Source organism: Taudactylus pleione, unplaced genomic scaffold (assembly GCF_031769625.1).
Source record: "Taudactylus pleione unplaced genomic scaffold, aTauple2 ptg000154l, whole genome shotgun sequence".
Lineage (NCBI taxonomy): Eukaryota > Metazoa > Chordata > Amphibia > Anura > Myobatrachidae > Taudactylus > Taudactylus pleione.
The window spans coordinates 2,246,426-2,266,893 of NW_028284556.1; the positions used below are offsets into that span (position 1 = coordinate 2,246,426).

Here is a 20,468-nt window from a genome sequence, read left to right on the forward strand (position 1 = left end):
TTCCCATATTTACTCATTACACACCACCTCATGATGAAAACAAAGACACTCCTGAAAATAATCCAATAATAACATCACCACAGTAGCCTCATCCAAAAATATGAAGAATAAAGAAAAAAGGCACACAGGGATGCACAAGTCACATACAGAGAAGAAAAAGCGAGGACATCCCAAAAAGTACAATAGTAAAGATGAAAAGAAAAAAGATAATAAGAATAATCTAGAACATAAAATCGACTACTGATAAGAATTATGCCATCACTTTGTTGAGCGCACATTCAAACACCTAACATGCATAGCGTGCGCCTACCACCAAGTCTTATTAATCAAAACTTACACACTGAGCATCATGCAACCCTTCCTAGTACTCCCCCTAAACAAATCTATATAATAATTAACTAACAGCTCTGATACTGTAGGGTTCAGAATCAAGGGGCAGGCTGCAGTGACTGGTAAGTGAAGGGGGTAGGAAAAAATGTAGATGCTGGACACACACTATATTACTAATCACTTTCTGCATATTCCATATAGCTTAATTATTTATACCCACATTGTAGTAATAATGCAGTGAATGAATTTGTCTCCTGCATCCAAACACCAAATCCGTAACTTCTCTGGCCATGAACAGTCATACAGCTACGTCCATCTTTGTTGTTTTATTCATGGCTGGTGGAAGATCCCTCAACATGGCGAAACAGGGAATAAAACAACAAACACATTAAAGTACAGATTATAAAACCCCAACATTTGGAAAGGCTAGGAACCCCTACTAGAAGGAGATGGTAGGTAGGCTTGTGAACAAAGTCTTTGGAACTCGGAAAACAGCAATCACCAAGCATGAACCTTCTGGGACAAAGGGTGAAGCCTTCTTGAAGCACAATCACCTGCACCAGCGCATTTCAACCTGCTGGGGGTCTTTATTTTTTATTGTTTTTCAAGGATGGGCTGATGTGTTGTAGCTTGCCATACTGTATATTTAGGCTCTGTTCATCTTCATAAACATTGATGATAACAAAAACTATACTTTTCATGGTACACCACTGTATTTATAAACCTTTACAATATCTAATATTCCTTTCTCCTATTTGGTGAATAATGAATACCTTAAAAACCAGTAAGCTTAGTGAATAGAGGTCATTCTATTATTGTTCTACCTTGCTGTGTGGAAGTAATTGATTTTTGCAGCTACTCTGAGCTGGCATAGAAGACTAAATCAAGTAGTCTTTTAGGAAGTAGCATTGGAGTAAAGGATGGTTGACATTTTGTGTGATTTTTGCACAGTATGTCTCTTTATATTTTTCCACCCTTTCAAAAACTAGAAGTGTACTTAGGATCATGTAGAGATGAGTAAATCTTGGCACATGTAAAAGCAGGCATGGCCTTTGGTATGCACTGATAATACCATGGTGCAGTCCAATGCACTAATTGGACCAATTATGCAAAACCAATACTTATTGCACTTGTAATAAGGTTCATAGTGCCCTTGGTGTACCAAGGTTGTTATTATCAGCCCTCTCCATTCTCTGGGGTACTAATACTTTCTCTTCTCCTCTTCTAGTTTTTCTATTAGCAAGCCCATCACAATATAAGAAGTTAAATATGCCTGTTTTGTGAATAGGTTACATCCCTGAGGTATGTTATAGTTGTGGTTATTTGGAGAAAAGTTTCTCCTAGGAATTGGTGGTGATATAACACTATAGCTAATTTTTAACTAACTAGAAAATAGAAGCATAAGTATAAAAATTATTTAAAAACTTGTGTGTATAGTCTGTAATTTACTGATATGGGATGTCATTTTTTTCCATTTTTCCTCTATTTTTAGTGTTGCTGTGTCAAGGTCAAAGGATGTTCCACCTTTTGGCCCTCCGATACCCAAAGGAGCGACCTTTCCAAAGTCAGCTGTTTTTAGAGATTTTGTTCTTGCCAAAGTAATCAATGCTGAAAACGCAGCACACAAGTCTGAAAAATTTAAAGCTATGGCCACAAGGACAAGACAGGAATATTTGAAGGATTTGGCAGAAAACTTTGTTTCAACAGCTACTGTCGATAGTTCAGTAAAATTGAGTTTCATTACACTTGGGGCTAAAAAAAAGGAAAGGGTGAAACCAAAAAGAGATGCTCATTTATACAGCATTGGAGCAATAGTGTGGAATGTAATAGCACGAGACTTTGGATTGGCTGCTGACATTGAATGTCTTCTTGGGATATCAAATGAATTTGTGGTCCTTGTTGAGAAAGAATCCAAAAATGTTGTTTTTAATTGTTCCTGTAGAGATGTTATTGGTTGGACATCTGGATTAATGACTATGAAAATGTTTTATGAAAGAGGGGAATGCATTCTTCTTTCTTCAGTGGACAACTGTGTTGAGGATGTCCGAGAGATTGTTCAACGACTAGAAGTGAGTAAATCTCATAGCATTTTTCCTTCTGACAAGAATGTTTATTTTCAGCTTTTAAGGCTATGGGGGGATTTATCAAAGCTTGGAGAGAGATATAAAGTACCAGCCAATCAACTTCTAACTGTCGTTTTACAGGATGTGCTAGAAACATGACAGTGAGGAGTTGATTGGTTGCTATGAGTAATTTTTCCATTTTATCTCTCTTCAATTGATAATTCCCCCCTTTTATGTTTTTAGGCTAAGAGGCAAATTCAGAGTGAAGCATTCGTCTGTTTGTGGAACCAGGGGCGGTTTAACAGAGAAGGGGCCCCTTGGGCCGCCTCCATGTGGGCCCCCTCCTCTCCCACAGTAGACTCTAGCTTTGTTCCAGAGTCTACTGCGCATGTGCAGATCTCTGGGAACATGGTGGCCGCACTATGTTCCCTGACACTTCTCTACTGCACATGTGCAAATCTCCGGGAAAATGGTCACCGCATCATTTTATAGGTGATTTCTGTCTTATAGGTAAGTATAATTATATGGGTGCATGGTGTGCTGTGTGGGCCCCCCTGGATCCAGGGAACGTGTGCACCACACACCCAGCACCCATTACAGACATGCCAATGTGTGCAACATATCTTGTATCTTCTTGTTATGTGCATGCTCTAGAACCAAGCATATGCAAGTACGAGTGATGCAGAGTCTTATGTGTTTCAATCGCCTTTCCAATTACGAGTGTGTAGACATAACTGGGTTGTGACAGGATGTTTTCATGTAGGTGGAGTTCACTGAGGACATACCAACAAAAACTATGGGCTTTGCTGAGTTGATCTTAAGTGAAAATATGCATGTTTCCAGACAAATCTTTTGCATCTAATAAAGGGTTGATACAAGTGGGCATTGATGGTGATGGCGACTATCAGACCATTCGTATGGATAGGTTGCAGGTGCACCATAAGATGCGTACAACTCTGCATTCAGGCGAATGTAAGCATTTATTTCTATACACGCTATGCTAGAGCACATACACCAGATTTCAGTTCATTTCTGCATCAGGCCCATCATCTTTACCATATGCACGTCATACATTCTGATCTTGGACTGAATTTGCTAGGAATCCCAATGCTGGGAAGATTAGGAATCTTCTTCAATGTCCACATCTGTAAATAATACTCTCAATGTAGAATGATGAATGTCAAATTGTTCGAAAATGGTCTTTTACATTTCCAGTTTGATGAGCAGCAACAATTGCTTCTCTGAGAACATTGTAAATGTCTCTTTCCTTGGCATAGTATTAAGCATGCATTACTACCTAATCAGTATCTTCTACTCTCCTGCTCCTTACATTTCCTAGAGCCCATTAAGTTGCTAGTTTTCAGCTATTTCCTGGTCATTGACGTGCAGTGAGGTCATCGGCTGGAGAGGCACACATGTATAAAAACACAGTTTTTTTATATCAAAACTCTGGAGCATTTTTGTGATTTACGGATATGCAACACTGTTTTATCTGTTTTTGCTACTGTGTTTTACTATTTCTTTATTTATCATTGATTTCTTGATAAGTGATACTCCGTAAAACTGCGCCACTTATACTTATTTTATCACTATTTGCTCGCCTGACACGGCTACCGACCCCCCTCGCCATCCTGCCTACTCTAATTTAATACATGTCCCCCATTCTCCTTTTAACAAGTAAGTTCTTGTCACCCTGATGTTTTCTTCTGTTGCTATTTTTCGCTATTAACCCACACCTGAAGCTTGTGTTCTCATGTATTGTACCCCCTTAGATTAGTGCTCCCCTTTGGCATCTTTGACCACTCACCCCCATACGGTCATAATGACCGGCCTAGGACACTCTAGGCTTATTAGCCAACTATATCCGTGGGTCCGATCACCCTCTTTTTCTCTTCTCTTTCTCTCTCTCTTCCTGAGGCCGAGTTCACTGGTATGTTACTCACCTGCTCTCTTTTGACCACTTTTCGCTGACCACTCTCCATATTACTTCAAGGGCACCAAACTTATAACATTTAACGTTAGAGGTCTGAACTGTCCACAGCGTCGATCAACCATGTTTCATACTCTCCGCCAACTCCAAGGTGATATTATATTCCTACAAAAGACCCATTTTGCTGGCACCCGCCACCCCGAACTTAAATCCAAATACTTCCACTCCAATTATCATGCATGTGACCCTGTCCGTAAAAGAGAAGGGTGTCGCTATACTATTCTCTAGTCGTGTCCCATTTGTTCCCTTCTCAGTCATTCGGGACCCAGAGGGGCGCTATCTTCTCTTGGTTGGGGAATTAGATTGTATCCTTTTACATTTGTTAATGTTTACGCCTCCAACTCCGCACAACCACGCTTTTTTCGCACTATAGGTTCGCTGTTGTCCCAACCTAGAAGAGGTAGACTGGTCGTGGCGGATGACTTTAACACCACCCTAGATTCACACCTTGATAGATCTAAGCCTTCCCCACGATCGTCTGTAAGCTCTAATCATGCTAATTCGGATGTCTTGCAACAGTTTCTTTCTCAACACCTCATATTTGACGCATGGCGAGTGAAAGAGCCTACTGCTAAAGATTTTACATTTTACTCACCTGTTCACGATGTCCACACAAGGCTAGATATGATTTTTCTAAGTGTTGATCCCATGCAATTAATACTAGATGCCAACATTCACCTCAGCACTTGGTCAGACCACTCCCCATTTAAAGCTGATATTGAATCTCCTTTTCCTCGTAATTACTCTCATATTTGGTATCTTAATGACAGTCTCCTTATAAATCCTGCCCTACGGTCACAACTGGCCCCTGGGATTAAAGATCATTTCTCTTTTAACTCCAGCCCAACTATCTCACCTCAGATTCTCTGGGACGCCCATAAGGCTGTGATCCGGTGATCTCTGATTAAGTCATCGGCCTTTGCTAGGAGTGCTAGGCAGTGGCATCATAAGGGAGTGCGGGCTGCACCCGGGTGTCACCCGCCGAGGGGTTACACCAAGGTGCTGGCTTCCCCTCAGTGACAGGAGCCAGGTGCTGCACTGTAGCATTAAGTGCAGCACTTGGTTTCTCTGTCACAGTGAGGAAACCGGCACTCCGCACCTCCGGTGATTATACTCACGACACGGACCAGGTTTCGGGTCGTGAGGCTACGCCTCCTGTTAGCGAGACCATGCCCCTTCTGTGAGGCCACCCACCCTTTTGGCGGCTCAGCCCCGCACATGGCGTCCCTCCCCCCACCGAGTGTCACAGCGGGGAGGAACGCCACTGGGGCTAGGAATAAGAGACTCCTTGAACTTATGGACCTCGTGGCTCAATTAGACAGAATCCATAAAACCTCAGGCTTGTCTGATGATTAAAGTAAACTTGTGGCTGCCAAAAGGGAACTTGGCCTCCTTCTTACAGCAAAAGCTGAGACTTCTTTTATGTGGCTTAACCAAACATTTTACGAAAAAGGGGATAAAGCTGATAAAATATTGGCATCCAGATTACAATCTAAACTCTCACAGAACAATGTTCTGACGATTAAATCTCCATCAGGTGAATCTATCAGGGATCCCACACGTATCACTGAGTTTAGAAAATCCTATACTAAGCTGCATAACCTTTTGTCTCCCTCAGGTAGCTCTCTCCCTGCTGTGGACTCTATACAGAACTTTTTAACTAGTTGTCCCCTACTTAAACTATCCTCCTTGGCCCTTAAACCCTTATGTATCAGAATTGAGGCACAGGAGATATCGGAGGTGATCAAGAACTTTAAGGCCAATAAGGCCCCTGGCCCAGATGACTTTTATGGCCACCTATTATAAATCTTTTAACTCCTTACTCTCCCCCCATCTTGCTGAGGTGTTCAGTGGTGTGATGTCGGCTGGCACTTTTTCCAAGGAGTCCCTTGAGGCTAGGATTATTGTTATTCTCAAAGACGGAAAACTGTGCTCATTACAGATCCATCTCCCTGTTGAACACAGATGTTAAGATATATGTGCAAAGATACATGCCAACACCTGAATTCAGTGTTGCCCGACTTGATCCATAATTATCAAGTTGGCTTTATACCGGGAAGACAGGCCAGGGACAATACCAGGTGAGTTATTAGTCTCATTCACTCCATCAAGTCTACCCGCACTCCAGCCCTGGTGCTTTCCCTAGATGCTGAGAAGGCCTTTGACCGGATCTGCTGTCCCTTCATGCTCCAAACACTGTGGGCCTTTGGCTTAGATGGTGAATTTCTCCAAGTCATCCAAACCCTCTACTCTACTCTTTCAGCTAGGGTCTCCGTGAACTGTCTTTTCTTATCTCCTTTTCTTATAACCAATGGCACTAGACAGGGGTGCCCTCCGTCACCCCTGATCTTTGCTTTGGTTATTGAAACCCTTGCAGCTCAAATCTGCCTTGACTTGGATATTAGGGGTGCCTCACTCGGAAAGGCAGAATATAAAATGTCCCTTTTTGCTGATGACGTTCTCCTAACCCTAACTTCTCCTATGTCTCTTCCAAAACTTTTTTAGATCCGCGCTGAATACGGTTCACTCTCGTGCTACAAGATAAACTTTTCTAAAACTAAGGGCCTGATTCAGACCCGCTCGTGAGCACACAGCACTTGCAAGTGGGTTGATGGTCCCCCACTGTGCTTGCGCACGCCGGAGCCGTCTCCGGCGTGCGCGAGCCCCAGCGAGCGATGGCAGCTCCCTCGCTCCTGGGCTCACTACAAGACGGGGAACTATCGATATTGATTGACAGCTCGCCCTGTTTTGTAGGCGGGGAGGGGGGGTGGCTGTGCAAATGGAGGGGTTCCCGAAAGAACGCCTGCCATTTGGGGGCTGCCCCACTGACATCACGACTGATGTCAGTGGTGAGCTTCCGCCTCTATTAGAGCCGGAAACTCACTGGGGCTTGCAGCAGTTGAGATCCTACCACAAGGATCTCGTCGCAAGCCCGATGGTCGCGATGGTCGAGACCATCGCAACCATAACCTGGCCGCTCGTAAAAGCTGTGGGTGGTCACCCACAGCTTAGCGAGCGGCCAGGAGGCCGGCTCCAATTAAAAAAAGAAATGCCATGATTCAGAGCGAGCGCTCTGAAAGAGCATCTGGGTCTGAATCAGGGCCTAAGTCTCTCGCCATCAATATACCCATAGCCTTGGATCTCCTGCGTCACAATTATAACTTTGCCTGGCGTCCCTCTAAAATCAAATATCTGGGAGTTTATATAACAAGCAGGTATGACACCCTATACTCTGTGAACTTTCCCCCTATGCTTAAAACAATTAAACTGGACCTCCTCCATTGGCAATATCTAATCATTTCCTGGTTGGGCAGGATAGTGGCAGTTAAGGTGAACCTTATGCCTAGATTACTCTACCTTTTCCAGACCCTCCCTGCTGTCCCTAACTCAATTTTATTACAATTACACAGGTGGTTTATCCAATTTGTATGGAAATCCAAACCTCTCTCATATCGGTTTTCTCACTCTCCATCTCCCTACTACCAATGGTGGCAATGGGTTCCCTGATGTTAAGTTGAAGTTGAATATTATTCATGTGATATCCCCTTTATCTCCTCCCAGTGGCGTACGTTCATCCCAGACGCCCGGAGGCAAGTTATAATTTGGTGCCCCCCCCCCCGCTCACAGCCGCTGACACTGTAATGTAGCAATCCACATGCAGACAGGCTATAGATAGACGAAGGCAGCAGCTGATGGTCTGACATGGAGCTCTCCACTAGTGTATGGTGGCTTCTCGTGCCGCGAAAGGGTGCCATGTATTGGGCGGCCATGATGGTACACTCTGAGTACAGATGTAAATACAGCCCTAAGTGGGGTGAATATGTTGTGGACAATGGAGGAGGTGCCCCTTCAGAGCTGGAGTCCGGCGGGAGGCGCCTCCATTGTCTCCCATAGTTCTGCCCCTGTCTCCTCTATTGTAGGAATGGCTACATCTGATAGGCCTCAGTCTGCTCACTCACACCTGGTTATTTCCTTTACATGCTCTGTTTGGGATCACTGTAAATCTCACTACAACATTACCTCCTAACTATCCCCCATTACTCCTATGTGGTTTAATCCAGCATTCTCCCCAGGTTTCAATCCCACTTTTCTTTTCTTCATGAATTAAGGGTGGTGTCTGATCTCCTCAACATGGGTGGGTGCGCCTCTCTAGGTTCCTTACAGAATAAATTTGACATACCTCCTATCAATACTTTTGCTTACATTCAAGTCCGACACTTCATTAACTCCCTCCCCCGTAACCCAATCGATAGATCTCTAACCTCATATGAGTCTTTGTGTCTCCACAATCCTCTCATGAAAGGTATTGTATCTGTTATTTATAACCTTTTGCTCTATGTTAAACTACCGGACACACCAGGACATGAACTCCAGTGGGAAAAATATCTAGGGAGTCCTACTGATGAGGACACATGGTGTGTGGTGCGGGAGAGGATATCTAAGCCCTCTATTTCCTCCTTAATCAAGGAGAATGCCTATAAGGTTTACTATAGATGGTACCTGGTACCTGCCCGTTTGCTAAGAATGTATTATTCAGCCTCTGACCGGTGTTGGAGAGGTTGGCGAGATGGGTACTTACCTATGTCGAAACTGGTTTAGTGGCTGAGACAGAATCAGTGTAAAATTAGCTTGGAACGATGCCATCTTGCGAATGGCGACAAGACTCCGTCTTAAAAATGAGATTTGCACGACGCCATTTTGCAAATGGCCGCCCAGCACCATTTTAACTTACAACTCACGAGCTCAGTACATATGGCAATGTTTTAATAATCCTTCCAGAAACCATACCCTGATGTATCTTAGGACAACCTTGCATAAAAAAAATACCATAACAAACACAGTATTCACGCAGAGTTTAGTAACACAGCTTCCTGAGAAAAGTAATTAGAAAAACAATACACCAGGATACTGTGGGTGTTTTTGCATGTAAATGGAGAGACCCCACATGTGGACAGGTGTAGCTGTGGCAATTGAAATCTGAATGAACAATGGTAAGAAATCTGCTTGAAAAGAACTGACACAGGTATCCTAAAATAGGCAGAAGAGAACTTTTGAATTCACTGTCACACGGGATGGCACCAGCATTCAGTTGGGGGTCTCCACCCTGTTTGAGTGTGAAGCTCACTGCTCATAACCCTTGCATAGTAGTTTTAAAATAAACATGTGTTGGAAGGGTATGGTATGTGTATATATGTGTGTGTATATATATATATATATATATATATATAGATATAGATAAAGTCTCCAGGTCCGGCACTCCAGATAATAAACCAAATCCTGCAGGGGTGCCCTCACATATGGTTGAAGATAGTACTAAAAGTACTGAAACGTTCTATTGATCCTTTGGTCTCTGCTTGATTTATTGAGAGGGGAGTGCTGCACCTTCATGCTTCTATATATATAGATATATATAATATGTTATCCATCATAGATAGACTTCCACACTGCACACTCACATAAAAGGTTCCATAGCTTCCAAGTGTAATATTCAAAGTTTATTCATTTATTACTAATGTTGTGAAATAAAGACTATTTAATATCTAAGGTTTAGTACATAATAAGCAAACCGTGTTTGGTGTTGTACTGATCTACTCTGTCTCAACAGCTTTCCGGTATCATCGGTGAGAAGATCGCAACATGCATTCTCAACTTATGGACTGTAGAGAGTTAAAACACTAAAATGTACTTTGTAATGTTAGCAGCTTAGATTTGCATGCAGGGGTAAAAAGGAGACAAAAAGGCTGTCGGATGCTGAGCTGTGTCCATTTGAATCGACCTGTTAAATGTCCTGTAACAGATACACCGTGATGGAGAACCAATGGGATCACAACAAACCTCCCTATTGTATTGCCTATTTCTGTAAGGGATAAATGTGTGTTCTGACTCCAATCTGGAGTCTTCTTGCTGATGCTGTTGATGGAGGTTTCTTGTTGATGCCGGTAACTGGTCCCAGTGCGCGTGCGTATGCATAATTGTACCTTGGGTCTGTATAATTTCTTTGCGCTAAATTGTCTTTAGATCACAGCGTGTAACCTACTGTTTTTATGTTGAATAATATACTTTGTTTTTTTAGAAACACATTTTGAGGTCTGAAGGCTTTTATTTTACTGTGTGGCTGCATACGCAAATAGCGTCAATTCTAGAAGGTATAGGCAGGACTTAGAAGGTATAAGCAGGAGCGTATAATGGTTTAGAAGGTATAGGAAGGATTGTACCAAAGGTTTAAATACATTATAACAGTTGGGGGCTCATCGAGTGAAGTCACTTACCAATTCACTCGATAAATACCAATTGACACGATAAACATACGGTTATCGATCTCTCACCAAAGGGTGGAGTGGCCACACGCAGGGTTTACCTGCAACCACTTGATGCGGAGAGATCGCTATCCGTTATCGGGTGGGTCAAGGTACGCTGACTAGAATCCAGGGACAAGAAAGGAAAAAGTTTGTTTTCCTTTGTTGATAGAATTGCATGCTAAAAGGGGTGCCGCAGTATTGCATACACGGCTGGGTCGCATTTTTTGCGTACGCAGCAGAGACGCATTTTTGCGTATGCAGCTAAAGGTAAGAGTCATACGGTTGTGTAGTAGTCGTATTATTGTGTATGCGACTAGTCACACTATAGCGTATTAATATTTCTGGTCTTGCTGCAATATGTTTTAAACAAAGCCGTTGAGATTACTTTATCAATTGTTGCCAATAACTGGGTTAACGTGTATTTTTCTGCGCAGGAAAAAAGTGTGTAACTGTGAGTAATTGTTTAGGGTGTAACACGGGTCCTAAATGTTAACGATATTGTATGATCCTTAAGGGCTAGGTGTTAGCCTAGCTGCTCGGTAGTAGCTACCGTTCTATACACATCAGCAGATGTACATGTTGTCTTTGTTGTAGGGAACGGCTCTCAGTGTGATTACAGTGTTTAGTAATTAGGTTGGGTTATTTGAACATTGTAATTGAGCCGCACTGGAAACTTGTGATTGATTGTAAACTGAGAGATAATAGGTGAGTGGAGGCATCTAGAAATTTCTTCCATAGGTGAGTGGAGGCATCTAGAACTTTCTTCTATAGGTGAGTGGGAGCATCTAGAAATTTCTTCCATAGGTGAGTGGGAGCATCTAGAAATTTCTTCCATAGGTGAGTGGGAGCATCTAGAATTTTCTTCCATAGGTAAGTGAGAGTATCTAGACTGTCTTTCACCAGTTTAAATCTTTATTGAAAAACTTAGGGTTCTCCCAGGATTGGGGCCAAGCAAACGGTAGAGATGTTAGATGATTTGCTGTTGTTGGAAGCGCCGCTTGGGTCGGCACGACATATTATGCATACTAAGTACGGTGCCAATGCAACCAAGTATTGTGATTTATGGTTTAATATGACGAAGAAGAGTGTAAGGCCGTTTCCTAGAATTGGTAGCTTTGATAAGGAGATATTGAACAATGTCCGAGCTCACATCTGTCTGGTGCGTTCTCGAGTGAAAAAGGTAAAATATTAAGAATGTTTAAAATTATGGCAGCATGAAGGATATGCGTGGCTTAAAGGTGTGCAAGCGATGCAAATTAGCGTTGTGAACGCATTACCAGAAAGTACACCCGCAGCGCTAAATTGCAATGCGTGTGAGCCGCGAAATGGCGCGCACGTGCAGCAAGGTAGCGTTGTGGAAGGTATTGCCAGTGGTTCACGCGCACCACCGCCGCCCTATGCAGATGGGGGTGCAGGTACAGTTATTGAAAAAAACCATAAAAATTTAACAAATAATTTGTACCCTCTTTTAAGTAACTATAAGGAAAATGTTTATGATGTGGATGATGAGCCTATTGTTATGTCTGCCATTTCCCATGCTTTACACATGTTAGATGCTCCGCCACGACAATCACAAGTGGTGCCGCCATCTCCATCAGTGATAGTACAGGAAGTGTTAACATCCACTGCACCCGTAGAGGAGTTATTAACCCTATACGCAGTAGTAGACTAAACCCCCAGCCAGGTAATAAGGTCAAAAGTAGCAGTGCGGCCGGTTTGCATCCCATCCGGACAACAACTGTTCCGAATTGGAATGCGGATGCGAACGGAGTTGTACCTATAAGGGATGTGGTAATGCATTGTCCTTGGACAAGAGCAGAGCTAAATTCCATCATAAATGATTTCTCCAATCCCAAAAAGGAATTAGCCAAATGTCAAAGATTGTTGAGAAATTTGGGTAGTTCTCACGAGCCATCCAACAAAGATTGGCGAGTGGTGTTAAGGGCCTCTCTGCCACGCAATATCGTTGTGACAAAATTTATCACGGATTGTGTATTGGATGGAGATGTTCCCTAAACTGACGAAATTAATCAAGGAAATATTTCCCGCATTGTAACTCAATTGGGGGTATATTTTCCAGTAGCAGTTAACTGGAACAAAATTTTCACCAGAAAACAAAAAGAGAGTGAATCTGCAGAAGATTATTGTGACCGGGCTCTGCAGGCTATCACCCAGTACACAGGGTTAGAAGATATTAAAGATAGCACTCATCACAGGGGAATGATTGTCGCTATACTCGTGGATGGTCTTAAAGAGAACCTAAAGACCCGGGTTCAGACCTCACAGCCTGGCTGGAGGGGAGTCACAATAGACACCCTCATAGAATCCGCAATTGAACATGACAAGAACATCTCTAAAAAGAGAGAGACCAGGGCGAGAAACTAAAGGCTGTCAGTATTCAAGCTCTAGAAGGAATGACTGTAACATCACAGCCAGCAGACACACCTGCATCCACACCTGCACCTGAACAGTTACACGTCCTCACTAATCCCACACCACCGCAAACACAGCCCTACCCCACTTATCCGACACGACCACAAAACCCATACTATCCACCACCACAATATCCACCGCCACAATATCTTCAACCACCATACTACCCTCAAAATCTTTATCCTTACCCTCACCCTTTCCCCACTGCTCAATCCACACAACAACCTTATCACCCACCCCGCTCACAAAAATGTTTTAACTGCAACCAAGTGGGACACCTAAATAAGAACTGCAAAGTGAAGAATGTAGGACTCCCAAACCAGACAGTACCTGTATACCCTCATAAGGGATATACACAGAATACAGGAAACCCCCAACAGGCACCAGCTCCAATTGTGGCCGTTAATGCTTTATTGGAGAGTGGGAGCCAACGCTAGGAGTCGGGTCATACCTGTGGTCTACAGATAGACAGGTTGACGGGAAGTACTAGGGAAAAACCGGTAATGGTAATTGATGTAACTGATCTCTGTTCTGCTTTCTTCCCTGTGTCCTAACACCCTGACTGTCAGTATCTCTTTGCTTTCACAAAGGGGGAGGTGTACACTACACATGGACACGAGTGTCCCATGGGTTCATAGACAACCCCAGTATCTTCTCCCAGGCCTTATATGACTGTTTACAATGTTTTCAACCTGCTAATGGATCTGTTCTGATACAATGTGTGGATGATTTATTGTTGTGCCCTGTTTCATTTATGCCGTTTAAATGATACTAAACTGTTGTGCTTCATCTCTCACACACAGGACACAAGGTTCCTAAGGACAAATTGCAGCCATGCCAGGCTAAGGTCAAGTACTTGGGAAACTGTCCAAACCCAGGGGCTAAGACACTACCTAGAGCTGTAGCTATTAATAATAGGGTTTAATTGTACAGAAGGTTGTATGCAGATACAGTATCCCTAGAGTATAGGGATACTCATTTCACAGGTGATGTCTTTAAAAACAAGTATGTGTAAGTTGGTGGGTAATAAAACCATGGCAGAGAATGGACTGAGATGGCCAGAAGCACTACCGTTAGTCCTTCACAGTATCAGGACAACTCCTAGACTTCCCCATAACGTGTCCCCCTTTGAAATTCTGGTTGGTTGACAACCTCATTTGATTATAAGTCCACAGGAAGTTTCAAAAGGTAACAACGAGGTAACTGTAAAGTATCTTATATCAATGAGTAAGCAGTTAAAACAGCAGCAGCAGAAACTGAAATTGTTGTCACCTGATATCCCAGAAGCAAATTGTCATGATGTCAAACCTGGAGAACTTGTTATGATCCAAAATTTCTTACTGTCAGGTTGTCCGGTAGATCGGTGGGAAGGTCCGTACCAGTTGTTGCTGAAGGTGGCCAAGAGAGAGACCTGGGTCCATTCCACTCACTGTAGAAAGGTCAACCAACCAGTGGAGATACAGGGCGGAGTCGAGGCAGATAACGTGAACCTGTTGATTGCTAGCCTGTTCCGGGAGGGTTAAAAGGTGCGGTGAGATACCTGAGCTTAAGGAATGTGTAGATCAGTGCTTCCAGCAATGGAGTGGTCTGCTGTGGTCATCCTAGTTCTTTCTTCCAGAGTTTCTATTGTGATGATCTGTTTGGGGATATTCAGTTTCTGTGATGGAGAACAGAGGACGGAAAGGGGAGCTGATGGTGATATCAATGAAGTGGAGTCAAGAGGAGGAGTGCTATGCCAATCAGGGGAGTGTCTGACCAATCTTAGTACTGTAACTGTTAAGAGATATGACCCTCACATATGTTGAAATGCTTGGTATTCATAAAAAAAAAACACCATCACCATATTTTCACACACAGTATGAACACAGAGGCAAAAGAAATATGATACCTGGTGATGTGCATAAAGCCACACAGTTAATTAGTGAGGCAACTGGCTTTGAAGTTTTAGTAGCATTGGATCCCACCAGGATCGCTCGGGGTACATTAAATTTTAGATGTATCCAAGATCTTGCTAAATTGATAGATAATATCACTGAGATGTATGATGACACCTTCAGGTATACAGGTAGGGAATTGCAAGTGTACAAGAAAGAACTGGTGCAACACAGGCTAGTGTTAAATTATTTAACAGCTGTCACTAGGGGGTAACTTTGGCCACCCAATTTGGAGTGAAGTGTTGCACTTATGTCACGAATGATACTTGCAACCCCAAGGAGGTGATAGACTGGAAGATGGATGAAATTCTGCAGCTAAAATGGGAATTTCGAAAGAACCATAATGCTTCAGTGGCTGAAGTAGAGTAGAAGGTAGAGGAATGGGTTTCATGGTTGAACCCAGCAAAATGGTTCTCAGGTCTAGGAGAGTGGGTCCAGGAAATGATCGCAAGCATAGGTAAACTCCTGATCCTCATACTGGTTGTCATCATAATAATTGGCATATGTGTCAGGTGTGTTCCTACTGTGTTGAAATGTAGAAAATGTAAAAATAAGGTAAACCGGAAGAACGAAATTATGATGGTGGGTAGTAGTGACCATATGAATACTGAGGTAAATGTGAACTGCATTACAACCCTGAACTAGGAAATACCATCATATAATGTATTATATTTAGAAATGCGTAAAATGTATTATTAAAATGTTATTTTTTCTTTCTCATAAACATCTTAAATATGTCTCTATTCCCCTTCAAAACTCCCTTTATAGGACTGGTGCATCCCCACAACTTTCCCATGATCTCCCAAAATCCGTGGTGTGCGTATAAATGGTAGTTTTATGTCCCCTCCTAGAGACCCATTATAGATGGATTGAAACCACCTTGTGCCATCCCATATAAATAACGTTAAATAATATCCCATATGCAAGCCTAAAATTAATTTTAAAATCAGAGTATGATAGCATGTTGTTTGCTATCAAAGGGTGGACTGTCGAAACTGGTTTAGTGGCTGAGACAGAATCAGTGTAAAATTAGCATGGAACGACGCCATCTTGCGAATGGCGACAAGACTCCATCTTAAAAATGAGATTTGCACGACGCCATTTTGCAAATGGCCACCCAGCGCCATTTTGAGTTACAACTCACGAGCTCAGTACATATGGCAATGTTTTAATAATCCTTCCAGAAACCATACCCTGATGTATCTTAGGCCAACCTTGCATAAAAAAATACCATAACAAACACAGTATTCACGCAGAGTTTAGTAACACAGCTTCCTGAGAAAAGTAATTAGAAAAACAATACACCAGGATACTGTGGGTGTTTTTGCATGTAAATGGAGAGACCCCACATGTGGACAGGTGTAGCTGTGGCAATTGAAATCTGAATGAACAATGGTAAGAAATCTGCTTGAAAAGAACTGACACAGGTATCCTAAAATAGGCAGAAGAGAACTTTTGAATTCACTATCACACGGGATGGCACCAGCATTCAGTTGGGGGTCTCCACCCTATTTGAGTGTGAAGCTCACTGCTCATAACCCTTGCATAGTAGTTTTAAAATAAACATGTGTTGGAAGGGTATGGTATGTGTATATATGTGTATATATATATATATATATAAAATATGTTATCCATCATAGATAGACTTCCACACTGCACACTCACATAAAAGGTTCCATAGCTTCCAAGTGTAATATTCAAAGTTTATTCATTTATTACTAATGTTGTGAAATAAAGACTATTTAATATCTAAGGTTTAGTACATAATAAGCAAACCGTGTTTGGTGTTGTACTGATCTACTCTATCTCAACAGCTTTCCAGTATCATCGGTAAGAAGATCGCAATATGCATTCTCAACTTATGGACTGTAGAGAGTTAAAACACTAAAATGTACTTTGTAATGTTAGCAGCTTAGATTTGCATGCAGGGGGAAAAAGGAGATAAAAGGCTGTCGGAGGCTGAGCTGTGTCCATTTGAATCGACCTGTTAAATGTCCTGTAACAGATACACCGTGATGGAGAACCAATGGGATCACAACAAACCTTCCTATTGTATTGCCTATTTCTGTAAGGGATAAATGTGTGTTCTGACCCCAATCTGGAGTCTTCTTGCTGATGCTGTTGATGGAGGTTTCTTGTTGATGCCGGTAACTGGTCCCAGTGCTCGTGGGTCTGTATAATTTCTTAGTGCTAAATTGTCTTTAGATCACAGCGTGTAACCTACTGTTTTTATGTTGAATAATATCCTTTGTGCGTTAGAAACACATTTCAAGGTCTGGAGGCTTTTATTTTACTGTATGGCTGCGTACGCAAATAGCGTCAATTCTAGAAGGTATAGGCAGGACTTAGAAGGTATAGGCAGGAGCGTATAAAGGTTTAGAAGGTATAGGAAGGATTGTACCAGAGGTTTAAATACGTTATAACACCTACATATATGGTGGTCATGCCCTAAAATAGCCCAATTCTGGGATGAGGTTGCTAGTCTCCTATCAGAAGTTCTTAAAGTACCACTGACTAAGTCTCTCTGGTCTTTCCTCCTTGGCTAGAATATATGAAATAGGTATTACCAGGTGCGCTCATCCAATGCAGCCTATACTCCACACACCAAAACTCTATATATAAAATAATGTACAATAAAACCTTATTGGGAGTGAAGGAGCTTAGGAACAAATAAAGCAGAAAGGTACTCCCCTTCTTGGTTTTATGTCCTGATTTCTTGTTATGGCTGTGAGTGGGATGTGTGGGGGCAACCCCATTAATTTTCTATTTTAGAAGAACCACTCTCATTTATATTTTAATATGGACATTGTGTGACATATATTGTAAACTGTATTTCACGACTGGGTGTTGTGTTTTTTCTTTTCTTTTATGTTTCCTTGAGATACCTACCAACCACATGAGAACAAGAAATCAGGACATAAACCCATGGCGATTTTTGTTCAGGTTTCCTCAACGTGTAACATAGACCCTGATTAGGCCTCCTGCCTACTTACCCAACCCCCCCCCCCCAACACCCTCCTCTTCTGTTCCTTTTTTCTTCCTATTTTCTCCTCTCTTTTCCATGCTCTTACGTTTCCCATTTGCTCTCTTCTTATGCTTTGCACTGTTATTTACAGTCTATTTCAATGTGTTTTGATATATCTAGTAGTTTTCATTTCTCAGTTAAATTTGCTATATGTGCCTATATGTTACTATGCAATTCTGTATCTTTTGTTTTTGTTTATTCCCGATATCTTTTTTACCTATGCATATATTGTTATACTATTTTATTTTTGTAAAATTAAAAATAAATTTGTTAAAAAAAATAAACTCTGGAGTATGATAGGGGAGGCTCAGCCTGTTCTTGGTGCTCTTTCACTTCTGTAGCATAGAAATGGCAAAACTTTTAAGCTTACAATTTTAAAGTGATCTCACATACCTTTTCTGCAGGTTAGAGTCAAGGAAATTTCTAGATATCTGTAAAGAAATTATAATATTGGCAAAGAATAATCTTTAAAAATAGACTTAACATAAATTAAAAATATATATGTCTTGGTTTTAGGCATATAGGCATTTATGAGGAAAAAAGTCAAGTCAATATCATTTAATCACGTACTGCAAATAAAAGATATACTTATGCTAAAGTCTCAAAAACAACATATAATCAAAAAGGTTTTACTGTACTGGTGAATAGAATCTGCTTTGTGTAAGACAGTGGCGTAGATGTATGATAGCGGCACTTAACGTGCTGCTATAACGCTTCCCGCTTCGCCTCTTTACCGAGGCGAAGCAAGAAGCACTACCGATGAGATGTAAGAACGTCTCATCGGCCAGAGAGGGGGAGCATTAACTCCCCCCTCCGGTGCTACTCGCTAGAGACAGCAGTGCATCAGCCTAGTGCTGATGCCCTGTGTCTCTGTCCCGGCCGGCTCCACTGAGCATGTGTGGGATCTCGCAGCTCTGGAGCCAGCAGGAGCCCCAGCAGGGATAGCGTTGTCCCTGCTGTGGGGATAGGCTAGCGCCAGGCTGTCGATAACGACAGCTACATGCGGTATGACCGTTCGAACATGGCCCTGCCATTCGGCGCTGCTATCTTGTAGATAGCAGCGCCGATAATGACAGGGCGCATAGCATCCCTGTCATTTACCGCCCAGACCCCCGATCATACATCGGAGAGAAGCGGTATCAGCGCACATAACGTGCGCTGATACCGCTTCTAGGCTTCGTACATCTACCCCAGTATCTGTAGGGGTGGCAGCGTACATACAAGTACCTTAACAGTCTGACTGCAGTATTACTACAAACGGCATCTTAGACCTCCTCTGTTCAGATGGACGGTCAATCAGTGCACACTGCAGTGCAAGCCAAGCCCATACACCCGAAATTAAGAGAGTGCACATTTCCTTAGGAGCCAATCACACTTTGCAGTACTTTGCCCCCTAACATTGTATACCTAAAGATACATTATGCTACTGGTCTATAGGGTCAGTTTGGCTCCTAGATTTATTTTCACAGTGGAATTACTACTCCTATGGAGAAACTCCACTCAAGCTAATGGGCATTATAATCCCTATTAATTTGCAATGTAATACTGCATCAATGTGGCATGGAATATACATATTTGTCATCCTATAGAGCTACAGTGTTGTTATTATGGATTTATAGATTGTCTATACATGTATATATTGTCTACAGTACATGTATGGATATGTTCTTGTCAGTGATTTGTATAATTTGTCTAATACAGGGGTCTTCAACCCGTGGCCCGCGGAGCTGTTCCCTGTGGTTCGCTGACCATCGAACCATGGAGCGGTTCCCCGAGGCCCGTCAACAGGCTCCATTTGCCGGGTGCCCGCTGATATTTTGTTACCAGCGGACACCCGGCTCTCTCCCCGAGCCAGTGGCAGCCGGATTAGCAGCAACCAGGAACAATATGTGTCCCAATGAACACCTGAAGATTCTGCAGTTTAATAGGCAAGATTTGTTTAAAGCCAGCAGCTATCAATATAGGTGTGTGAGGAAGCCGCTGATGGTGCACACTAGGTGGAGAAATGCATTACACATGGTACCTTGATGGTGGAGGTGGTAAAGTTATATTGACAATTGTCATAGCGCTAATTAAGGAATTGGAGAGAGGACTGCATGGTTACAATTGCCCATTTTTTTATATCTGTGGAACAGCAGCAGATAGTATTATACCCAATATGTGGTGAACGAAATGGGATTACAAATGGCTGCTTGCTATAACATGCATGTATTTGAATACTAACACCACTCCATAAGCGCTTACTAACCGCACTAACCAATCAGAGAAGCTGGAATTGCATGACATATAATTTTTTTTTTAATTTCCTGGATTATTTATACTGACTCTACACAAAAGCCATTCTGTCATTTTTTCTTTTGGTATACTAATCAATTATGAAAAGGAATATTGATA

General features: G+C 42.3%; 1 protein-coding gene across 2 annotated transcripts in view; it reads left to right on the forward strand.

The window, feature by feature from the left end:
• SIPA1L2 (signal induced proliferation associated 1 like 2) overlaps positions 1 to 20,468 on the forward strand; it is a 249,628-nt gene that overhangs the window by 62,445 nt on the left and 166,715 nt on the right. For both annotated transcript variants that reach the window (XM_088474334.1, XM_088474335.1), the window contains exon 7: positions 1,823 to 2,399. In XM_088474334.1, the coding sequence (XP_088330460.1) occupies positions 1,823 to 2,399 (577 nt within the window). The remainder of the gene's footprint in view (positions 1 to 1,822; positions 2,400 to 20,468) is intronic.